The sequence below is a fragment of the Aricia agestis genome, chromosome 12 (genome assembly GCF_905147365.1).
Source record: "Aricia agestis chromosome 12, ilAriAges1.1, whole genome shotgun sequence".
Taxonomy (NCBI): Eukaryota; Metazoa; Arthropoda; class Insecta; order Lepidoptera; family Lycaenidae; genus Aricia; species Aricia agestis.
The window spans coordinates 6,708,511-6,727,747 of record NC_056417.1 but is presented as its reverse complement, the minus strand read 5'-3'; the positions used below and the strand labels follow the sequence as shown (position 1 = coordinate 6,727,747).

General features: G+C 35.4%; 1 protein-coding gene across 1 annotated transcript in view; it reads left to right on the top strand.

Moving 5' to 3' along the window:
- Positions 1 to 8,045: 8,045 nt before the first annotated feature.
- The window catches only part of LOC121732619, a 32,821-nt gene continuing 21,629 nt past the window's right edge, over positions 8,046 to 19,237 (top strand). Inside the window, exon 1 of the mRNA XM_042122563.1 lies at positions 8,046 to 8,228. Within this exon, the coding sequence (XP_041978497.1) occupies positions 8,195 to 8,228 (34 nt within the window). The 5' untranslated portion in view covers positions 8,046 to 8,194. The remainder of the gene's footprint in view (positions 8,229 to 19,237) is intronic.

Sequence of the window (19,237 nt, the reverse complement as noted above, 5' to 3'; positions counted from 1 at the left end):
GACTCACAATGGGCAGATTTTTTATTATTGTTAAATCTGTCTATGAGGACAGGTTTGTTAATCAGGGATTTTTTTATAAAAAATTTCAGATGATAATTCTGAAACAAAAAATACAATAAAAATGTCTCAAGTAATTTGAATCCTACGTATTTGAGGAAATTTTCGCTAAAAGCTTCAGTGACAGCGACGAGGCTCCACCAGGGACAAACTTATATTGACGAGAATTACTTCACAGAAAAAAAGACAATTTTGTCGGAAGCAACAATTTTTGCTAAGCTATTGCAGCTTAATAAATTGTTAGGCTAAAGGATTAATTCTCTACGCTACTACAGAGCAGCGGCGGCATAGGCCGCTCGAAAATGAAACCTATAGGTTGCGTTTTAAAAACGTCTATATTATTATAATATGAATACGCGAGCGAAAAACTTTGGACCCCTTTGACGAAAAACGCGGAAACGTAGGTGATTGTAATTTTGCACAGTTATAGTTTATATGGTGAAGGAGTGCATCGAGATAATATTATTTTGAAATTATGCTTTTATCATACATTTTTTAACAAATAAAACATTACACACACTACAACACACACACTAGGAGGTTTTGATTGACAAGCCTCCACACACGAATTGTACTCTTTTTTTTATTGAATCTTAAATATTGTTAGACAATTATTACGCGGCCAGTCTGTCATCATTTGACTTTATTAATCTGAGACTGTCGCAGGAATTATGTCAAATAATAAAAGTCAATATTTTGACAATAGCATATCAATAGAAAAGCGTTGTTTGATACTTATATTTAATTAAATTTTTTATTTGAGGTTGAATTTCGACCATTGTGCGATCTCTAGTTCAAATAAAAAGCCATCCTATGACTTATCATAAGGTGGCAATATCAAAAGTCAGAAAAACGGCAATAGCCAATAAATGATTTTTCAATCAACAGATAACTTTTTCAAAAGGAAGAAATTGACACTTTTTTTTATAAAATTGCCGGCCAATGGACACTCAAAACATCAGTAGAGTTGCAGGTACGTTGCCGGCATTTTAAGAGGGAATATGCCCTTTTCCTTGAGGTTTTCAGGTCCCATTGGTTGGGAAATACTGCTGGGGACAGTTCGTTCCAGAGTGTTACTGAGCGTGGTAGAATGTTACGCAAAAAACGCACGGTGGAAGACTGCCACTCATCTAGGTGATGAGCATGGTATATTTTTCTCGGGGAACGATGGCGGAAAGTTGCAGGAGGTATTATTATGAACAATTCCTCGGAGCACTCCCCAGTTTTCATCCAAAATATTTCAAAGTGTCAAATTTATTATTCAAGTACAAAAACATTGCTTCCTTGTTCCTTATTTTCTTCATTAATAAATAATTAAAAATGATTCTTCATATATTGTTTTCATATCTATGCTTGTATAAATTAAGAAACTTTTTGCCATATTTCATGTTGACTCGACGAACTGAGGTATATCTTTAGGAGCAACATCAACTTAGATTCAATTTTCTACCGAATTCACACTTGCAGCAGCCACATACCAAGTTACGTAAGTAACTTGGTTCAGAGCGTATAAGAACCTACTTCAATGTAATCACAATTTGAAGAATAATGGACTAAGTTTTTACATCTTGGCACAAACCCAAATTATCTTAGTTCACCAAACGCCAAAATCCTCATTTTTGCTTCTTCTGCCCTGGATACCTCAAGAGGTATTTTACAAATAGCCCATTAGTTAGCCCACTGTCCATGAGATGGTAGTAAAGAAAATAATATGCCAAGTAATCGATGATGAATTGATGATAATTACTAAAACAATTGATTTTTTTTGTGTATTTTTGTTTGGGTCAATTTACATTGTAGCGTGACGAGAAGATGCAATTTTTAGACTAACAATTTAAAATTGAAATATACAGCCCACAAAGAGAACGGCAAGTAGACTCAATATAGGTATCTTCTCGTGTAGTGAATAAACGTCAGTTTTTAATAACTCCTTTAAAATGCATCGTATTGCATCGCTTCGTCACGTAGGAATATAAACTAACACTATATTCCTGAAGTTGATGTTAACTTTTTTCAATACAGTACTACAGCCGAGCTACTTGATCATTGCCATACTAAAAGAAAAATTGTTTGTTCTGTTACTATTAGAACAGCTTATAAAGAATTAATTGCAAATATCGTAGCAAATATCAAATAATATTACGAATGTTCCATTTTATGACATTGATTTAATCTTCTACACAAATATTGTTTACATAAATATTTCAGATAATATTATGTGCTTCGTATAATATTATGTGCAATGTTTTTTACTAAATTAATAAAGAACCATTTTTGCTTCTACATTCTATTAGTAGCAGCAATAATTACTTCTTACTAACAGCCGCACGTTCTTTCGTAGCAGTCGTATTGTAGCAGCGTATAGTTTCGAAGAAGCATGTAGTTTCACAGAAGTCACGTAGCAGCAAATATATTAGTTTCGTAGCAGTCGCGTAGCAGCATGTAGTTTCGTAGCAGTCACGTAGCAGCAAATAGTGTCGTAGCAGTCACGTAGCAGCATGTAGTTTCTTAGCAGTCACGTAGCAGCATGTAGTTTCGTAGCAGTCACGTAGCAGCATGTAGTTTCGTAGCAGTCGCGTAGCAGCATGTAGTTTCGTAGCAGTCACGTAGCAGCAAATAGTGTCGTAGCAGTCACGTAGCAGCATGTAGTTTCGTAGCAGTCACGTAGCAGCATGTAGTTTCTTAGCAGTCACGTAGCAGCATGTAGTTTCTTAGCAGTCACGTAGCAGCATGTAGTTTCGTAGCAGTCACGTAGCAGCATGTAGTTTCGTAGCAGTCACGTAGCAGCATGTAGTTTCGTAGCAGTCACGTAGCAGCATGTAGTTTCGTAGCAGTCACGTAGCAGCATGTAGTTTCGTAGCAGTCACGTAGCAGCATGTAGTTTCGTAGCAGTCACGTAGCAGCATGTAGTTTCGTAGCAGTCACGTAGCAGCATGTAGTTTCTTAGCAGTCACGTAGCAGCATGTAGTTTCGTAGCAGTCACGTAGCAGCATGTAGTTTCGTAGCAGTCACGTAGCAGCATGTAGTTTCGTAGCAGTCACGTAGCAGCATGTAGTTTCGTAGCAGTCACGTAGCAGCATGTAGTTTCGTAGCAGTCACGTAGCAGCATGTAGTTTCGTAGCAGTCACGTAGCAGCATGTAGTTTCGTAGCAGTCACGTAGCAGCATGTAGTTTCTTAGCAGTCACGTAGCAGCAAATAGTGTCGTAGCAGTCACGTAGCAGCATGTTGTTTTGTAGCAGCAAATAGTTTTGCAGCAGTCACATAGAAGCATGTAGTTTCGTAGGAGTCACGTAGAAGCATGTAGTTTCGTAGCAGTCATGTAGCAGCGGATAGATTTGTAGCAGCCATGTAGAAGCATGTAGTTTCGTAGACACCACGTAGCAGCAAATGGTTTCGTAGCAGTCACATAGCAGTATGTCATTTCGTAACAACCACGTTGTAGCAAATATAGTTTCGTAGTGGTCATGTAGCATCGTATCATTTAGTAGCAGCCACGTAGCAGCAGCAAACAGTTTCGTAGCAGTCATGTAGCTACTATAGGTCTACCAGAATCTGATGGCAAATTTTGACGGCAGATTTTCAAAAAAATATCCTTGATTATAGGATAAATTTTTATAATTGCATGTTTCACACACATAATAAGCCGCTATAAGGAAAAAAATGGTCAAAATGTTTTATTCCAATTACCCCGGTATTGCTAGAGTCAATTTAATTTCTAATTTTTTGCATGCAGTTTCGTAGAGGCACATAGTCTGGTAGCAGTCATGTATGTAGTACGTAGTTTTATAGGAATTGGAACGCCTCCGTGGTCCAGTGGTTCAGAGCTCTGCTCTTGACTCGGAGGTTGTGGGTTCGATTCCCGCGTTGGAAACATGTTATTTTCAAGTTTGGTTAGGATAATACAGGCTGATCACCTGATTGTCTGACAAGTAAGATGATCCATGCGTCGGATGGGCATATAAAAAGTCGGTCCTGCGCCTGATCTCTCGCCAGTCATGTCGGTCTGCCATCCCACTGGGTTATGAGAGTAAAGGAACAGAGAGTGCTCTTGTGTACTGCGCACACATTCGGGCACTATAAAATTACTCCTGCGTAGCTGGCCTGGTTTCAATGAAACCGGCCACCGTCACCGAAACCGGTGTGGGAGCTATTATTGGAATCACGAAAGCTGCCTTTTCGTTTTCACTGTTGCCTGCACCCTAAGAGAGAAAAACTCGGAGTTTAAAGAAGAACATATTTTTTAAAAACCGAAAAACTACAAATTTTTGTAACTGTACTCTGGGAAAAAGTCGTACTACGAAAATAATTTTGATATTGCCAAAATAAAAGTGGTGTCGCAATACTTCATAGTTTATAGGCAATCAACACGGCTAATCTAATTATATACAGCGGGCAGACGAAATGTGCTTTAGACACAGTATACCATGTATACAGTAGCTGAAAGATGTCCAGAAAACTTTCCAAAATCAAAGAAAACACGTCTAATCACGTAAAATTATGATTCGTTTGGTTTTATCGCTAAGCGTTTCGGCAGCACCGTCAGAGCGCGCGCGTTCGAAGATGTATGGGAGTAGTAGTAGCGTTTTTTTTAATGAAATAAGGGGGCAAACGAGCAAACGGGTCAATGGATGGAAAGCAACTACCGTCGCCCATGGACACTCGCAGCATCAGAAGAGCTGCATGTGCGTTGCCGGCCTTTTAAGAGGGAATAGGATAATAGGGGATGGTAGGGACGGGAAGGGAAGGGAATAGGGGAGGGTAGGGAAGGAAAAGGGTAGGGGGTTGGGCCTCCGGTAAACTCACTCACTTCACGCCGGTTTTCTGTGAGAACGTGGTATTTCTCCGGTCGAGCCGGCGCGCTCCCCCATACATCTTCGAACGCGCGTGCTCCAACGGCGCTGCCGAAACGTTTAGCGATAAAACCAGCCTTAGGAATAATATCGAGTCAACCTACTGTTTCTCTATACTGTGGCATGGCGTAGTCGGATACGCATAATGTTGATAGTAACCGCGCGATAAACCGCTTTTATTACACAACATTAGTCACATTGGCAAATAATATGGCCTAGCCTATATAATACATTACAGCTAGTCTATATTAAGTGGAAAGCCTCTGAATAATAAAAAATACATCTTTAGATTGCCTATGAAATGATATTTGAATACATACATTTTCTTGTAAAAAAAATGTTTTTTTTTATTTCTTCCTTATTTTATGAGTTGTCAGATGAAAATTTCATTAAGAGCGGTTGTGGTGTGGTGGTTTATGAATGATATATGGTGAATAATGATAGTATTGCTATGAGATATATCATGGGGTTAAAAATTAAGCAAACAAAATATTATATTGCCTATTGCTTCCGTCACAGGATTTGTAAGTGTAATCAGAAGACCAAAATATTTCGATGTCTTTCTTATGGCAGTTAAGTATTTCTGTTTTTATCATAGATGCTTAAAATAGACATGGCAGAAGCGAAAAATGTAGCCGAATAATTAATGATTAAAACTGTAAATCAAGCCACAACATTTCATAATATTACACAAAGTCAAAGTATAAAATTCTGTGCTTCGTTATTTTAATTATGCTGTAACTACAAAAATCCGATTGACTTGGTGGCGAACTGATCGCAGGCCGACCTGCGATCAGTTCGCCTTGATATGATTGACATAAGCGTTCGTTAATATAATCGAACGTCAACTTCACATTAACGAACGCTTATGTCAATTCCATACATTTTCATCGGCGATTCTATAACGAAGCGAAAACGAAAAGATTTTGGCTTACCCCCCTGACTTGTTTTGTGCATTCTGCCGCACGATCAGCGGATTTTTTTCTTAAAAACTTCACTGTGGAGTAGCAGCGCTGAAACAGTATTTTTTTTGTGATTTGTATGGATAAGAGTCCCAGTGTTATGAGTGCCATATAAACATAAAAAGTTACTCTTTCAGCGCTGCCACTTTCACAGTGAATTCTACAAGGAGTACATGTATCCTAAATTATTACACTTAGTTTTGTTACACCTTGTATACGAAAGCTTCTAATTTTTTTATATACAATAAACCGAGCAAATGGGTCACCTGATGGAATTAAGCAACTACCGTAACCCATGGACACTTGCAACATTTGAGGAGCTGCAGTTGCGTTGCCGGCCTTAATAATCCTAATGGGATAATTTTACATTTAAGTGTTAAAAACTAATTTGCGCCGCAATTACAGTTTGCGGTCGATTAATATGAAGTTGGGTGGAAGTGTCACCGGCAGTGACGTGTCTTTGTGCCGCAACTACTGCCAACTAATTAATGTTTGCAAGTCACACATGGGCGCGGGATTCTTCTGGGGTCGTTCTTTGAAGTTCGAAATTTAAATAAGTTTTGGCATGAATGTGACGACGTAAACGTAGCTTTAGTGGGCCCCTAGACGATCAATTTTGTTGCGCAATGTCACAGACAATATTTATTGAACAACTTATTTGACAATAAGATTGAACGGCGGGCGTATCAACTCTAGATGGTCAAAAATATTGCAAAGTACGTGAGATTTCATATTAAAATTGATCTGCTAGGGGCTCGCTAAGATCTCAAAAATGTAAGTATCACATTATTGAACAGGGAGAATTATGCAAAGGTTGGAGCAGAGGGCGCTTCTATTACTTTTTTAAATTATCCGACTACAATCCGACGCCTTATTAGCCCATTTACATTACGAGTCGCGCGGCGAGGGACGAGGCGAGGGGCGAGGTGCGAGTGTGAAATATAATATCAGGTTATTGGCAGAAACGTTGTCAAACGTCGAACATACCTTCATTTGTTTACTGTTTAAGCTGCTACTTTTAGCTTTAAAAAAGTATATATTTTTTGAATAGATAAGCTTTAAATATTCGTTACGAAGATTTTTTAAAAACAGCATACCTAAACGATTTATATAAAATTTAGTTCATGGTTGAGGGTGGAAATGTTTTTAAAGTTTTTTTTCTTTTGTGCCTTTATTTATTTTTTTAATCCGAATTTATGGCCGCAGTCAACTTTCACTAAAAAGCTTGAATGCAGTGACTGCAGTACATCGTCCAGATTTGCGTTTATTTTATTACTTATTCTTTCCATCCTTGGCGCAGCAGTATAATTTTTTATGCAAATGTAAAAACGTGCCCGGTTATAAACCACAATAAAAACTCCAATACACAATAACTCAGCTCACATAACTTATATTGTACAGTAAACTTTACTACCACTTGTAACCTTCTCAGCAAATAATAAAATCATAACATTTTTACATAAAACCTAACTATAAACCATCTTATTATTTAATCAAAAGTAGTGGGTTACTGTTACGATAATACAATAATCATGATAATAATCCATGGTCTTTACGAGGCTATGAAAATATTAATGATTATTATTTTATTATAACTAGATAATATTCCTTTTAGTAAAAATAAAATCTTTTAACTTTTTTTGGAATCTTTATTTAGGACTTGGCTATCTTTTAACTTAGTAAGAAGTTTAGTTTAACATATCTCGTTTATTAAGTATATTAAATTGTAAAAATGTATTGTACACTTTTTTTAATATCATTACCATCTTTACAAGAATGGTATTAAAATACCATTATATTACAATAATAGTCACATTAATAATTTAATAAATCACTGTTATTTTAACTGGAATTATCGAATTCCCAAGCCGAGTTACAGACGGCTTCATCACAAACCCATTTCACAAATCTAAACTCCTAGACATAATCTTCCAATTGTTAAACCCTGTCTCACTTAATTTACATTAATAAACTTTGACATTAATAAAGAAAATCGACCGCCACTGCGCATGCCTCTAAACTCGCGGGAAACCGGAAATTCGTAAAACCAAGGAGCCCAAGGACATTCGCCGAACGTACCTCGCGAGCGCGCCACGTCTGTGGCAGACCGTGCCTAGTGAACGATAGCGAAAGTCAACATTAAAAAAAAACGGTTTATTTTTTATTTTGTGCTAGCACATGACGCAGAGAATTTTAAATTTAGAAGCCGCTTTTTATTTTTTCTGAGCGCAAAGTGAATATGGCAAATACAACTGTTAGTGGACGACTGAAGTTTTAGTGTTTGTGTGACTTTTCAAGGAATAAAATGTAATAGTGGCGTAATTATGATGAAGATTTTAACATTTATAGCGCTATGCGGTAAGTTTTACTATATTTTATTGTAAATTAACATAAGTAATTTAGAACAATTTGTAAATTAATGATTTTTAAACAAGCATTCTGAAGGCAACAAAATTTAATAGTAATTTTCATAGCTTTTGCCTATGCCGCCTGAACAGTATACATATGTACAATTGTCACAGACGTTTAAGATACTTTGAGGCTCCTGAAAGACAATACAATCGATTCTCGCGAAAATAAATCAGTACCCTTATTCTGCTTTTTCAATATAAAACTATTACAGCTTTGACATAGTTTCATTAGAGTCTCGGTGTAATAAAACTATTTAGAAAATAGTATTCCCATAAAATGTCGTATACCAATGTCAACCGCTTGCTGATTGTTAAAAAATATATGAAAAAGTTAACGTTTGAATTTTATTTCACGTTAATTAGTATACCTACTATTATGTTTTTACTTGTTACCTTAAATCCGTACGGGATTGAAGCTGCATTAAGGTTGCATTAAAATAGCATAGTCTGAGTACATAGTTTCTGTGCTAACAAAAATGCTAAATACGTCTAGTTTCACTATAGTATCATAATTTAAGACATATTATGAGTGGATAAAGTGAATTAATTTTTTATAACATAAGGGCAACTACCTTATTTTTCCCTTACCTACAAGTTACAACCTACCTACCCAACCCTGCCCTACTTACCTAATTCATCATCTGGCTGTTTAGCCAGATTATATAGATATATTTTATGTTTATAAAATACACATTTCTTCCAGTCCTAAAACCTCCTAAATGGAATTTAAAAAAATCAAATTGTTACTTACCCACCTCATCCATGACTAACGTCTTCAATTAAGACCTTAGAATCGCCTATAGCCTGTATCCAGGCTACAGCACTTATAGAATTGACTTCGTAGGATACAGTATATTATCCAATCACGGTTGAATAGTTTAATAAGTTTATTGCACTTCCTTTGATGCACTATTGACGTAGACAATTTGAGAACTGAGTCCGCGTTCATATAATTTACTACTATACTCAGATATTTCGATTAATTAACTTAAATTTGCACATACAACTCAAATTTGAGGATAAAGCATCATTAAATCTATCCAAGTACGACCATTAGACTTCCAAATTACAAATTTCAGTAATTAAAAATTGTAGTCGTTTTTTGAGAATAGAGAATTTTTACGAGTTGTCTTAATCATGGTTATCATATTGAACGTGATTTGGGACTAAAGATTGTATCCAAACCAAATACTATCTGTATTGTAGTAAGATTCTTTGTGTGTGTACCTCTATAATTGCTAAGTACTCGCATATGGTTTTGCTCGATCGAGCAATTACGTAGAGTAAAACCCACGGCTTGGGCTTTCGTCCACACACTCAGTATTGCTCGATAATTTTACTCCAAATCGAAGGAAATTAAATATTATAATATTTAATTCCATCGAGCCGGCTCGATGCGAGCCTTCGAGCTGACTTGATGCGAGCCTTCGAGCTGTGAGTTTTGCGGTACCCACTGTGGTTTTTGCTCGATTTGGAGTAAAATTATTGAGTAAAACCGTATGTACTTAGCATAATTATGGCAGAGAATATAGTATTTTGTACCTCACCTTTGAACTTTTATCGGAGAATACTAAAGCTATAAATATCCAACTTGGATACTAAAACGTGTAGTGTAAACATGAATTAATAATATGTGAGTATGTAAATATTTTTGGAAATATTACTTATTGGCTTTTGCTTACTGATGATAAAGGGTCTGATATCAGGAAATGATAATAAAGGATCCCACCAGATAATTTGGAACTAGTTGACGCCCGCAACTCCGTTGCGCCAAAATTAGTTTATCGCACGGGAACCGTACATTTTTCCGGGATAAATTACCCTATGTCCTTCCCCGGGACTCAGAGTATCTTTATACCAAACTTCAGCAAAATTGATTCAGTAGCTAGGACATGAAGAGGTAAGGCATCCATTACATGCTCATTCAAGCGACAGTCAATTCCGTCAATCATAAATTATGTTTTACTGATGGTGACTGATGGACTGACGAATGGTATTAGACGGTTACTCAATTCTCTTCAGTTTTATGTCAGTCAAAGCCAAAAATTTTTCTAATTTTTTCCTATTTTGTCAGATGTGACAACACTCGCTCAAAATTTGTGACTGATGCTTGCATGAAGCAAAAATCAAGATATCCAGATTTTCGTCAATCAACTTAATGTAACGTCTGTCACGCTCTTACACGGTAGATTATCCATCAGTTACAGCCATGACTGTGGTAAAACTGACAGAAAAACCTACCGTGCTCCGTGTTATGGATACTGTTAGGTTAACAGACAGACAGACAAACACAGCTTCACATTTATAATATCAGTTTGGATTTACAAAAATATCGTTCAAATTCAACGTTTGACTCCTCGTGACTAAACAATATAGAACAAGAGAACATAGAATGAACTATTCGGTGCGTATAAAAAGTACATTTGTGCCGAAACATTGGAGGGACGTTTATTGTCGGGGAAACAATTCCAGTCCATCGTTTCATTGGTGTCGGGCCTTTGTAACAAAACCATATGCTTGATACGATCAAAACAAATAGAAAAACTTAAGTTGGACGCTTTTGTTTTCGTTCTGGGTTGACTTGCGAATGTTATTGTTGTCGGTCCTTTGATAAACGATTTGTGTTTGCGAATCTTCTGTTTCGATATATTTGCAACGCAAATCATTATTTTGAATAGAATAAAAATAATATTAGCTAGGTTACAAGAGAAATAACCCTTGAGGCTTGAGGCCGGGCTGTCATATAAGACTATTGTAAAAAATGTTGGCCTACAATCACTGACCTCTATAATACACTGGACAGGCTATGCCGTACAAAATGACAGCTATTTTTTGTGCCGATTTGAAGCGCCGCGGTGAGCGTACTGTGAACTAATTAAATAGAAAATTACAACCGCCATTTGCAAAATAGTAGTTCCAAGTACACTCACTACTGTTTCACATAGCAATCAGCGCCAATATGGCGACTTTCAAATAGGAACATTTTATTGATAGCGATCGCCTGTCCAGTGTATTATAGAGGTCAGTGCCTACAATTTTTATCTGAGGTATTTTTATAAAAAAAACTTACCGTTTCGCCGAAAATCGTGAAAAAGTAATTTATTGGACCTTCGACCTTTAACAAAATATTTAGCAGACATGGGAGTTATGGGGAACTTCCAATTTTTTTTCATAATCACATTCTAAACAATGTAACCGATTTCCAGCTTGGTGCGAATTTATGCAACCTTTGGTCTAACTTAATTAGCGGTGTATATAATCACAAATTCAAATAATGTCCTTTTAAATGAATCAACAGATATACCTACCTACTAGTTTCAGTGATAAATGCCTACTGCCGTTTTATTGTTGGTATAAAAAGTCCGGCAATTTGGCAATGCAGATAAAACAACGAACTACAAAAAATAGAATAAAATAATTCCAGTTTTTATTCTATTTTTAGTAGTTTGTTATAAAACTGATCCGGCGACAGAAATACTGTCCGTGACAAATTCAATGTCTAACTATCTCCACCGTAAACATAAAATTTAAAAACAATGCTATCACAATCCGTCCGAATGTCTTTATATGTAGTAAGATATTATGTTTTCGATAATTTCATAAACAAATATTTAAATCAGAGTAACAAAATAGGCTAAGGCCCAGGCCATTTTTGGAGACTGACTGACTTGTGAATATTATGGTTTTAACGTAAATACTTATAGGGTTTTATATAATATTATAACGACAGTCATAAGACATACTCATAAATCACATAAAGGTGCTCCCTCACTGCGAGCATTCACTTGTAATGTAACACTTACCGTTTCACCGAAAATCGTGAAAAAGTAATTTATTGGACCAATAGGTCCACTTTTGGACCAATCGCTTGGTCAGTACGCGGCTATTAGGTAGGTACGCGATTTGGAAATTATTTGTTAAATCAAAACTAATCCATAAAATATCCTATTTGAATTGCTTAAATGCTTAAATTATTTGGATCGTATTCGTTTTGATATGCCTGCGTATGCTAACGCCAACGAGATATCTCACTCTTCATGTTTTCTCGATGTTTGATGGTTTGTCTCTTCATCTCTATTGACTCTAGCATGACGAACATTTTTCTCGCGTAGATCTATAATCGAAATACTTAACACATTTCTATAGAGTTTTGTCGAGATAATGTCGAGATTTTGACTATCTCGAGAGTGATATATCTCGTTGGCGTATGCTAGGCAGGCTGATGTTGAATTGCTTGTTATTTATTTAAGCAGATCCAGTGATTTGAATGAGTATGTATTTAAAGGTATTTACATTCATATTATAAAATTATTAAATGGTGGCTCCGATTACTTTTTTCTACTCTTAAAGTCTTTGCTTAAGGGGGCGAATAAAGCAAAAAAAAATCATACATTGTTCTTGTCTCTTCTTACGCCCGCCATTCATATGCCAGGAGTAATAACGGAGAATAAAAGAACAACTATTTTTTGATTTTGCCCATACAACAGTTAAAAAAAAAATGCTCTTTCAGCGCCGCTACTTTCACAGTGCACTCCTATACAGGGGACTCATACTCTAAAGTAATATCACTTTGTAACACCCTGTATAAAGCTCATTATATTCTACCTGTGTATGTTCTGTGGAAATTCTCGGATTTCTCGGAATGCAGAAGAAAAATCCGAAAATTACGATGATTAAGGCTGCTACGGTTTGTAAGCCGTATTTTTGGTTATACGGTATTCCAGGAATTGGATTCAGTATAGAGTGGAATTATTTTGAAGCAAATTTTTGTTTTTGTTGTAAAAGTTCATTTTTTATACAGCTCTTTTTTGTAAAAATATGTATATCTAACAAAACCATGACTCAGAGACTATTACAAAGATTTTGACAAAAAATGTATGGGGCTTTTCTGTTGAAAATTTTCTGAGTGCGACAATAATAATTAGAGACAGCAAATACCAGTTACCCTTTTTTGATGTTTTGTGACAAGCACACGTGTACCTTAATTCACCAGCGCTTGCTGGCTAACGTCGAGTCAAATCATCAATAACGCTGTTAAATAGATAAACTAATCGACGGAGAGAATGAATTAAGGTACAAATATAATTACTTAAGGATAGCTGTTACCATTATTGATTTAATACAGCTGAACCTAATTTTTTTTTAATTTTTTTCCCCACCCCACTACTCCCACACCCACCGCTCACGGCCTGCCAGCACGTAGATTATGAGAAAGGGTTGTTCAGGGAAGTAGCTAACGGAGTTTTAATACAGCTGAACTTACATTTTTTTTCAATTTCTTTCCCCACCCCACTACTCCCACACCCACCGTCCACGGCCTGCCAGCACGCAGATTATCAGAAAAGGTTGTTCAGGGAAGTTGCTAATGGAGTTTTAATACCGCTGAACCTACATTTTTTTTCATTTTTTTCCCCACCCCACTACTCCCACACCCACCGCCCATGGCCTGCCAGCACGGAAACCACGTAGGGTTTATCTGCGATGCAGCGAGTCGCTAATTTGGATGTATGGATGTTTGTTACTCTTTCACGCAAAAACTACTGAACGGATTTGAATGAAACTTTACAATAACATAGCTTATACATCAGAATAACACATAGGCTACAATTTTAACCAACTTTCAAAATGGGGAAGGTGTTATGTTCGTTTTCTTATGTTAAATATTGTATTTGTTTTGATAAGTAAATAAACGATTAAAAAAAACTTTTGCCTTTATAATATTAGCAGGATATGAAAAGTACTAGATGTTGCGCAGTTAAAGCTTTGCTGGAACTGTACAATTCAAAGCAGCTTGGGTCTTTTCTATTGGTTTCCTGTATACGACCCCAAAATTTCACTAAAATCGGTTTAGTAGTTACGAAGAAAATTGTAAATTAAACATTTTCTTACTCACATTTTAATAAAAATTCAAAACCTACTCATTTTAATTTCATGATTCGTGTACCTGTTTAAATGAATAAAACACTTTAGACTGTTACTTTTAAGCATTGCTTAATTTACTTAACGGACGTTTTGCATGTTAAAAATGTGGTCAATCATTAAAAAGCATATTACAATAACTAAAATTAGGTCAATATTCATCGAAACATGTGCATAAGTACCTCTTGAACTCCTTCGCGCTCAAAATTTTCCAGAAATCAGCATTCGGTCTGTTAATAATAATTTTGATGTTCATCAGCCATAAAACTGCTATAAGAGCTCATGGTAGGGGGGCTGGAGATGAAAAACAAACACTGGCCGCACTCTAAGCTGCATTCGTTAAAACTTCAAACATTCTTCAATCGTCAAATTCCATCGGAAATTGAATCATGGATCCAAACGAACTTAGCATTGGCCGTCTCGGTTCTTTTATCTCTCTTTGAATAACCCTAATGCAGTTACTGATAGAAAGAAATGAAGGAATGAAGATAAAATATATGTATTTAAGTACTTAGATTAAATAAAGCCAGAGTTATGTAAGTAATAGTATACTGACTTCTGGCACCTTCTGGTTTTATTTAAATGTTTATGATAGAGAGAGAAACATAATATTAATATTATTAATAAGAGTTATAATTTTAATATAGTCTCAAACTTTACATCTTTTGTCAATATTTGGAAAACGAATCTAAGAATATTCTCATCACTTAATTATAATCTATTTAATATATTTTTACGTTTAGGCAAATTAGAATGTTAATACCAACAAGATCCATTTTGCTGTTTATAAAGCATCCTTTACACATAGAAAAGACATCTCTACTTTAATTTAACGAAGATTATACAGAGAATGGATATAGTTTTTGACAAAATCGTTCATTATAATACTCGTATCTGAGATAATATTATATTAAAGTTATGTAATCTTTAAGTCTCTCTGCGTGCGACTGTTAGTAAAAATCTAGTATAATACTACCTCTATTGGCTGAAATTGCTTCCAAATCCAAATTTACCGCAGGTACACTTTCTTAGCATACCAAATACTTCTTTGATCTTAGCCGCGAAGCTCTATAAGTTTTTGAACCACTTCGACTCAGTTGGTCGGAAATATGCAAATCCAATGCAATCTCAGTAGCAGGTCTCCTTTAGGAATCCTTAATCCCGGAGAAAATAATTTCAATTCTTTTACATTTTAATAACGACTAATATTTGGGCTGAGTTTTATTCACGATCGTATTTTCATTCGCTTTTAAGGTGCTTTAAAGGTTGTCTGGAAGAAATCGCTTGTAGCGAGAGGATAGCCTTTTTTACTTTTTTTACTCAATAGTTTTAAGTTCTGTACGTCATGGTTGTTTTGGTGCAAAAAAGAATTTTTATTCATTCATTTATATTTTATGCCATAAATAAGTAGCTAATATAAAGGTCCACCACCACCAATTCCTTCGTGGTTTATACTTTTAACGTAAAATGTTATTAGTTTAGTTATAACAGTAAATGCAGGTTGATCATAATAATATCACAGTGTAATAAATACTTATTATTGTAATAACTATGTAACTGTGTAATAATGTAATTATGTAAAAACGGTGTACAAAATACCTATGTAATAACAATTTATTTTTTACACTGTGATAATATGTTGGTCAATGCGTCGTTTGGCAAGAACTAATTAGTGACTACTTACTAATTGAAGAAATTAGTACACAAAAATAATTATAAATTACTACAATCCATTAGTATCAAAAATAAAATTCAATGTTCCCAAAAGTTATAAGTGTATCGTGAATAAATAACAAGTTCGAAAATAACGCAGAAAATAATTGAAACAGTAAAATGTTAATGAAAGATAAAACATTTTAAAAGTAACCGTACAATTTCATTATGGGCCTACAAATTTCTTTTGAACTTTGCTACGAGGATATTAATTATTCATACTTCGCAATGTAAATTTTGTTTGCGAGTATTGTGGAACGATTGCTTAATTGTTTAGAAATACATGAGCTTCGCTTATAACGGGAGTGTGGGCTGCGAAATGAAAACTTTCCGCGTTTACTTCATAATGATAATACATTGAAAAAAAAAATATATTTATACAGGAACTGAATTTTAATGGCTTATTAGTTTTTTTTTTAATGAAATAAGGGGGCAAACGAGCAAACGGGTCATCTGATGGAAAGCAACTTCCGTCGCCCATGGACACTCGCAGCATCAGAAGGGCTGCAGGTGCGTTGCCGGCCTCTTGAGAGGGAATAGGGTAATAGGGGAGGGTAGGAATGGGAAGGGAAGGGAATAGGGGAGGGTAGGGATGGGAAGGGAAGGGGATAGGGGAGAGTAGGGAAGGGAATAGGGTAGGGTATTGGGCCTCCGGTAAACTCACTCACTCGGCGAAACACAGCGCAAGCGCTGTTTCACGCCGGTTTTCTGTGAGAACGTGGTATTTCTCCGGTCGAGCCGGCCCATTCGTGCCGAAGCATGGCTCTCCCACGTCTAATTTAAAACAAAAATGTATGGGCTATAATAAGATGACTGCAAACGACTTACAGAATAATGTTTTAAAGATGTGTTGATATGATTTAAATATCTCAATCAATCTGAAAAACATATTTTCATAAAAAGGAGTTTTAACAGAATAACTATCTTTAAATCCAGTATTTTAATGCCAGCTACAAAATGGTGAAGAGAAAAATCAAAAAGTTGTTATTTACTTACAACTCGTATGACAGATATAATACCGCTAAAATACCTTCATATACAGCTGAAACAGAAACTTATGATTGTGGCTGAACAGGGCGCGTGATGTTTTTCATAAAACAGAGCTTACCACATATTAAAAGCGTACAATGTCAAAAGTGTCATAGTTTTATAAGCAATAGTAGATATTTCAAACTTGAAAGAATAAAATTAAAAGGATGTTTGGAGATCATTGAAATGATAGGCAGATATTTCTATAAATGAAACTACCAGATCTTCAAGCTCACTAAAGTATAATAAAAAAATGCGTGTTCTCAAAATCAACATCTAGCTTGTCGCTAGCCATAATAATTTTTAACCATCACGTCGGGGTCACCACTTTGGAGATCATTGAAATGATAGGCAGATATTTCTATAAATGAAACTACCAGATCTTCAAAGCTCACTGAAATATAATATTTAAAAAGTGCGTGTTCACAAAATCAACATCTAGCTTGTCGCTAGCCATAATAATTTTTAACAATTTGTCAACCAACTGTCTTCCGTACATTCTTTTCCTCTCCAGCCTTAAAATATAATATAAACAATAATGTCATAGACTACAAACTAAAATTATCAGATTAAAATAACGATCATTAATATTAATTAAAATTAAGCTCGCAGGTGCGACTGAGACGCCACAGATGAAAAAAGTTGTAACTAAAACATATACCAACTTATAGCGTTTTTGGGACATCTTCAATGAACACAATTAATCTACTTACAAATACAGAAAAAACGTGTTGACAAAATTTTACATAATTGTTATTAGAGCAAAAATTATTATTAAGAACATAATCAATTTTTATGATGACAACGTGACAATGAAAATTTGTACATTATTCTGGCTTATAAATTCTGCATATTTTTAGTCCTATGATGAGTCTAATCGTTAAGATTAAGGACTAATCTAATTACCCACTAGGTATAGTTTTTCAATACGTAAGAACGGTATATTTTTATCCAAGGTACAAACGCCGATTGAGTCAACGTAACAACCCTTAATTTCAACCCTATTACCTGACAATAAGGTATAAAGGAGATACAACAAGACCACTGTGCCTCATGCATACTGCATACAGCAACACAGAGTACACTTGATGTGAAATGGAGCAGGTTTAATGCAATTTTCCATGGGATAGGTAGCAGTAACGTTATTTCCGAGAAGCTATAGAGTATTTTAGCTATATCATATTTTTAGAGCAAATACAATATGCGAACCAATATAATACCGATACTGTACTCGGCGAAACATGGCGTTTGCGGTCATTGACTCCCTGTCAAAAATTGTCATTTTCTATATAAAGCCGCGATTGATATCTGACACTTCATTGTCAATCGCGGCTTTGTATATAAAATGACATGTTTTTGACAGGGAGTCAATGACCGCTACCGCTATGTTTTGCCGAGTACAGTATAGTAAACCATTGAATATTATTTTTGTTCAACTATGCTTACGCAAAATGAAAATTATGCTTAATTCACTATAGCGTCTCTAACTTAGTTCTTACGTATGAATCTATCAGGTACCTCTGAAAATACCGAATTAAAGAATTAAAATTGTATATTAGTCAGTACACTCATATATAATATTATGTACTCTTAAATATGTGAGTATACTGAAGTCAAAATAACGAGGCACAAAATTTTATACCATTTCAACATTTAATCTGAAGTGCCTCGATTCGCTGTTTGGACTTTAACCTACTGAAAAATAACAATACAAACTTTCAAAGATTAGTATATACTAATCTTAATCTAAGCTAAATTAATGTCGGCGCCATAGTTAGGTACCATGTGTGATGTGTGTCGTTGCAAATTCATACGAAATTATGAAAGCGAGCTAACTTGGAATGTCCAACTTCATAACTTCGGTCCCGAGGTGGTTCGGTGTCTGATTGATTTTGCAAAGTTAACTGGATTATAACTTGTACGAGAAATTACATACGAATCTTCGTATACTTATTTTTAGGGTTCTGTACCCAAAGAGTAAAAACGGGACCCTATTACTCAGACTTCGTTGTCTGTCCGTCTGTCGTCTCCAGGCTGTATTTCAAGAACCGCTATAGCTAGACTTCTGAAGTTTTCATAGATTGTGTGTATTTGTTGTCGTTTTAACAACAAATACAAAATTAATTTTTAAGGGGGGCTCCTATACAACAAACGAGATTTTTTTTGGCCTTTTTAGCTCGATATCAATAATGGAAACAGTACTTGATATTTTCACAAAGGTCTTAACGTCTACTTTAATAACTAATAATAATATTAAAATAAAATAAAAAAATAAGGGGGCTCCTATAGAAAAAC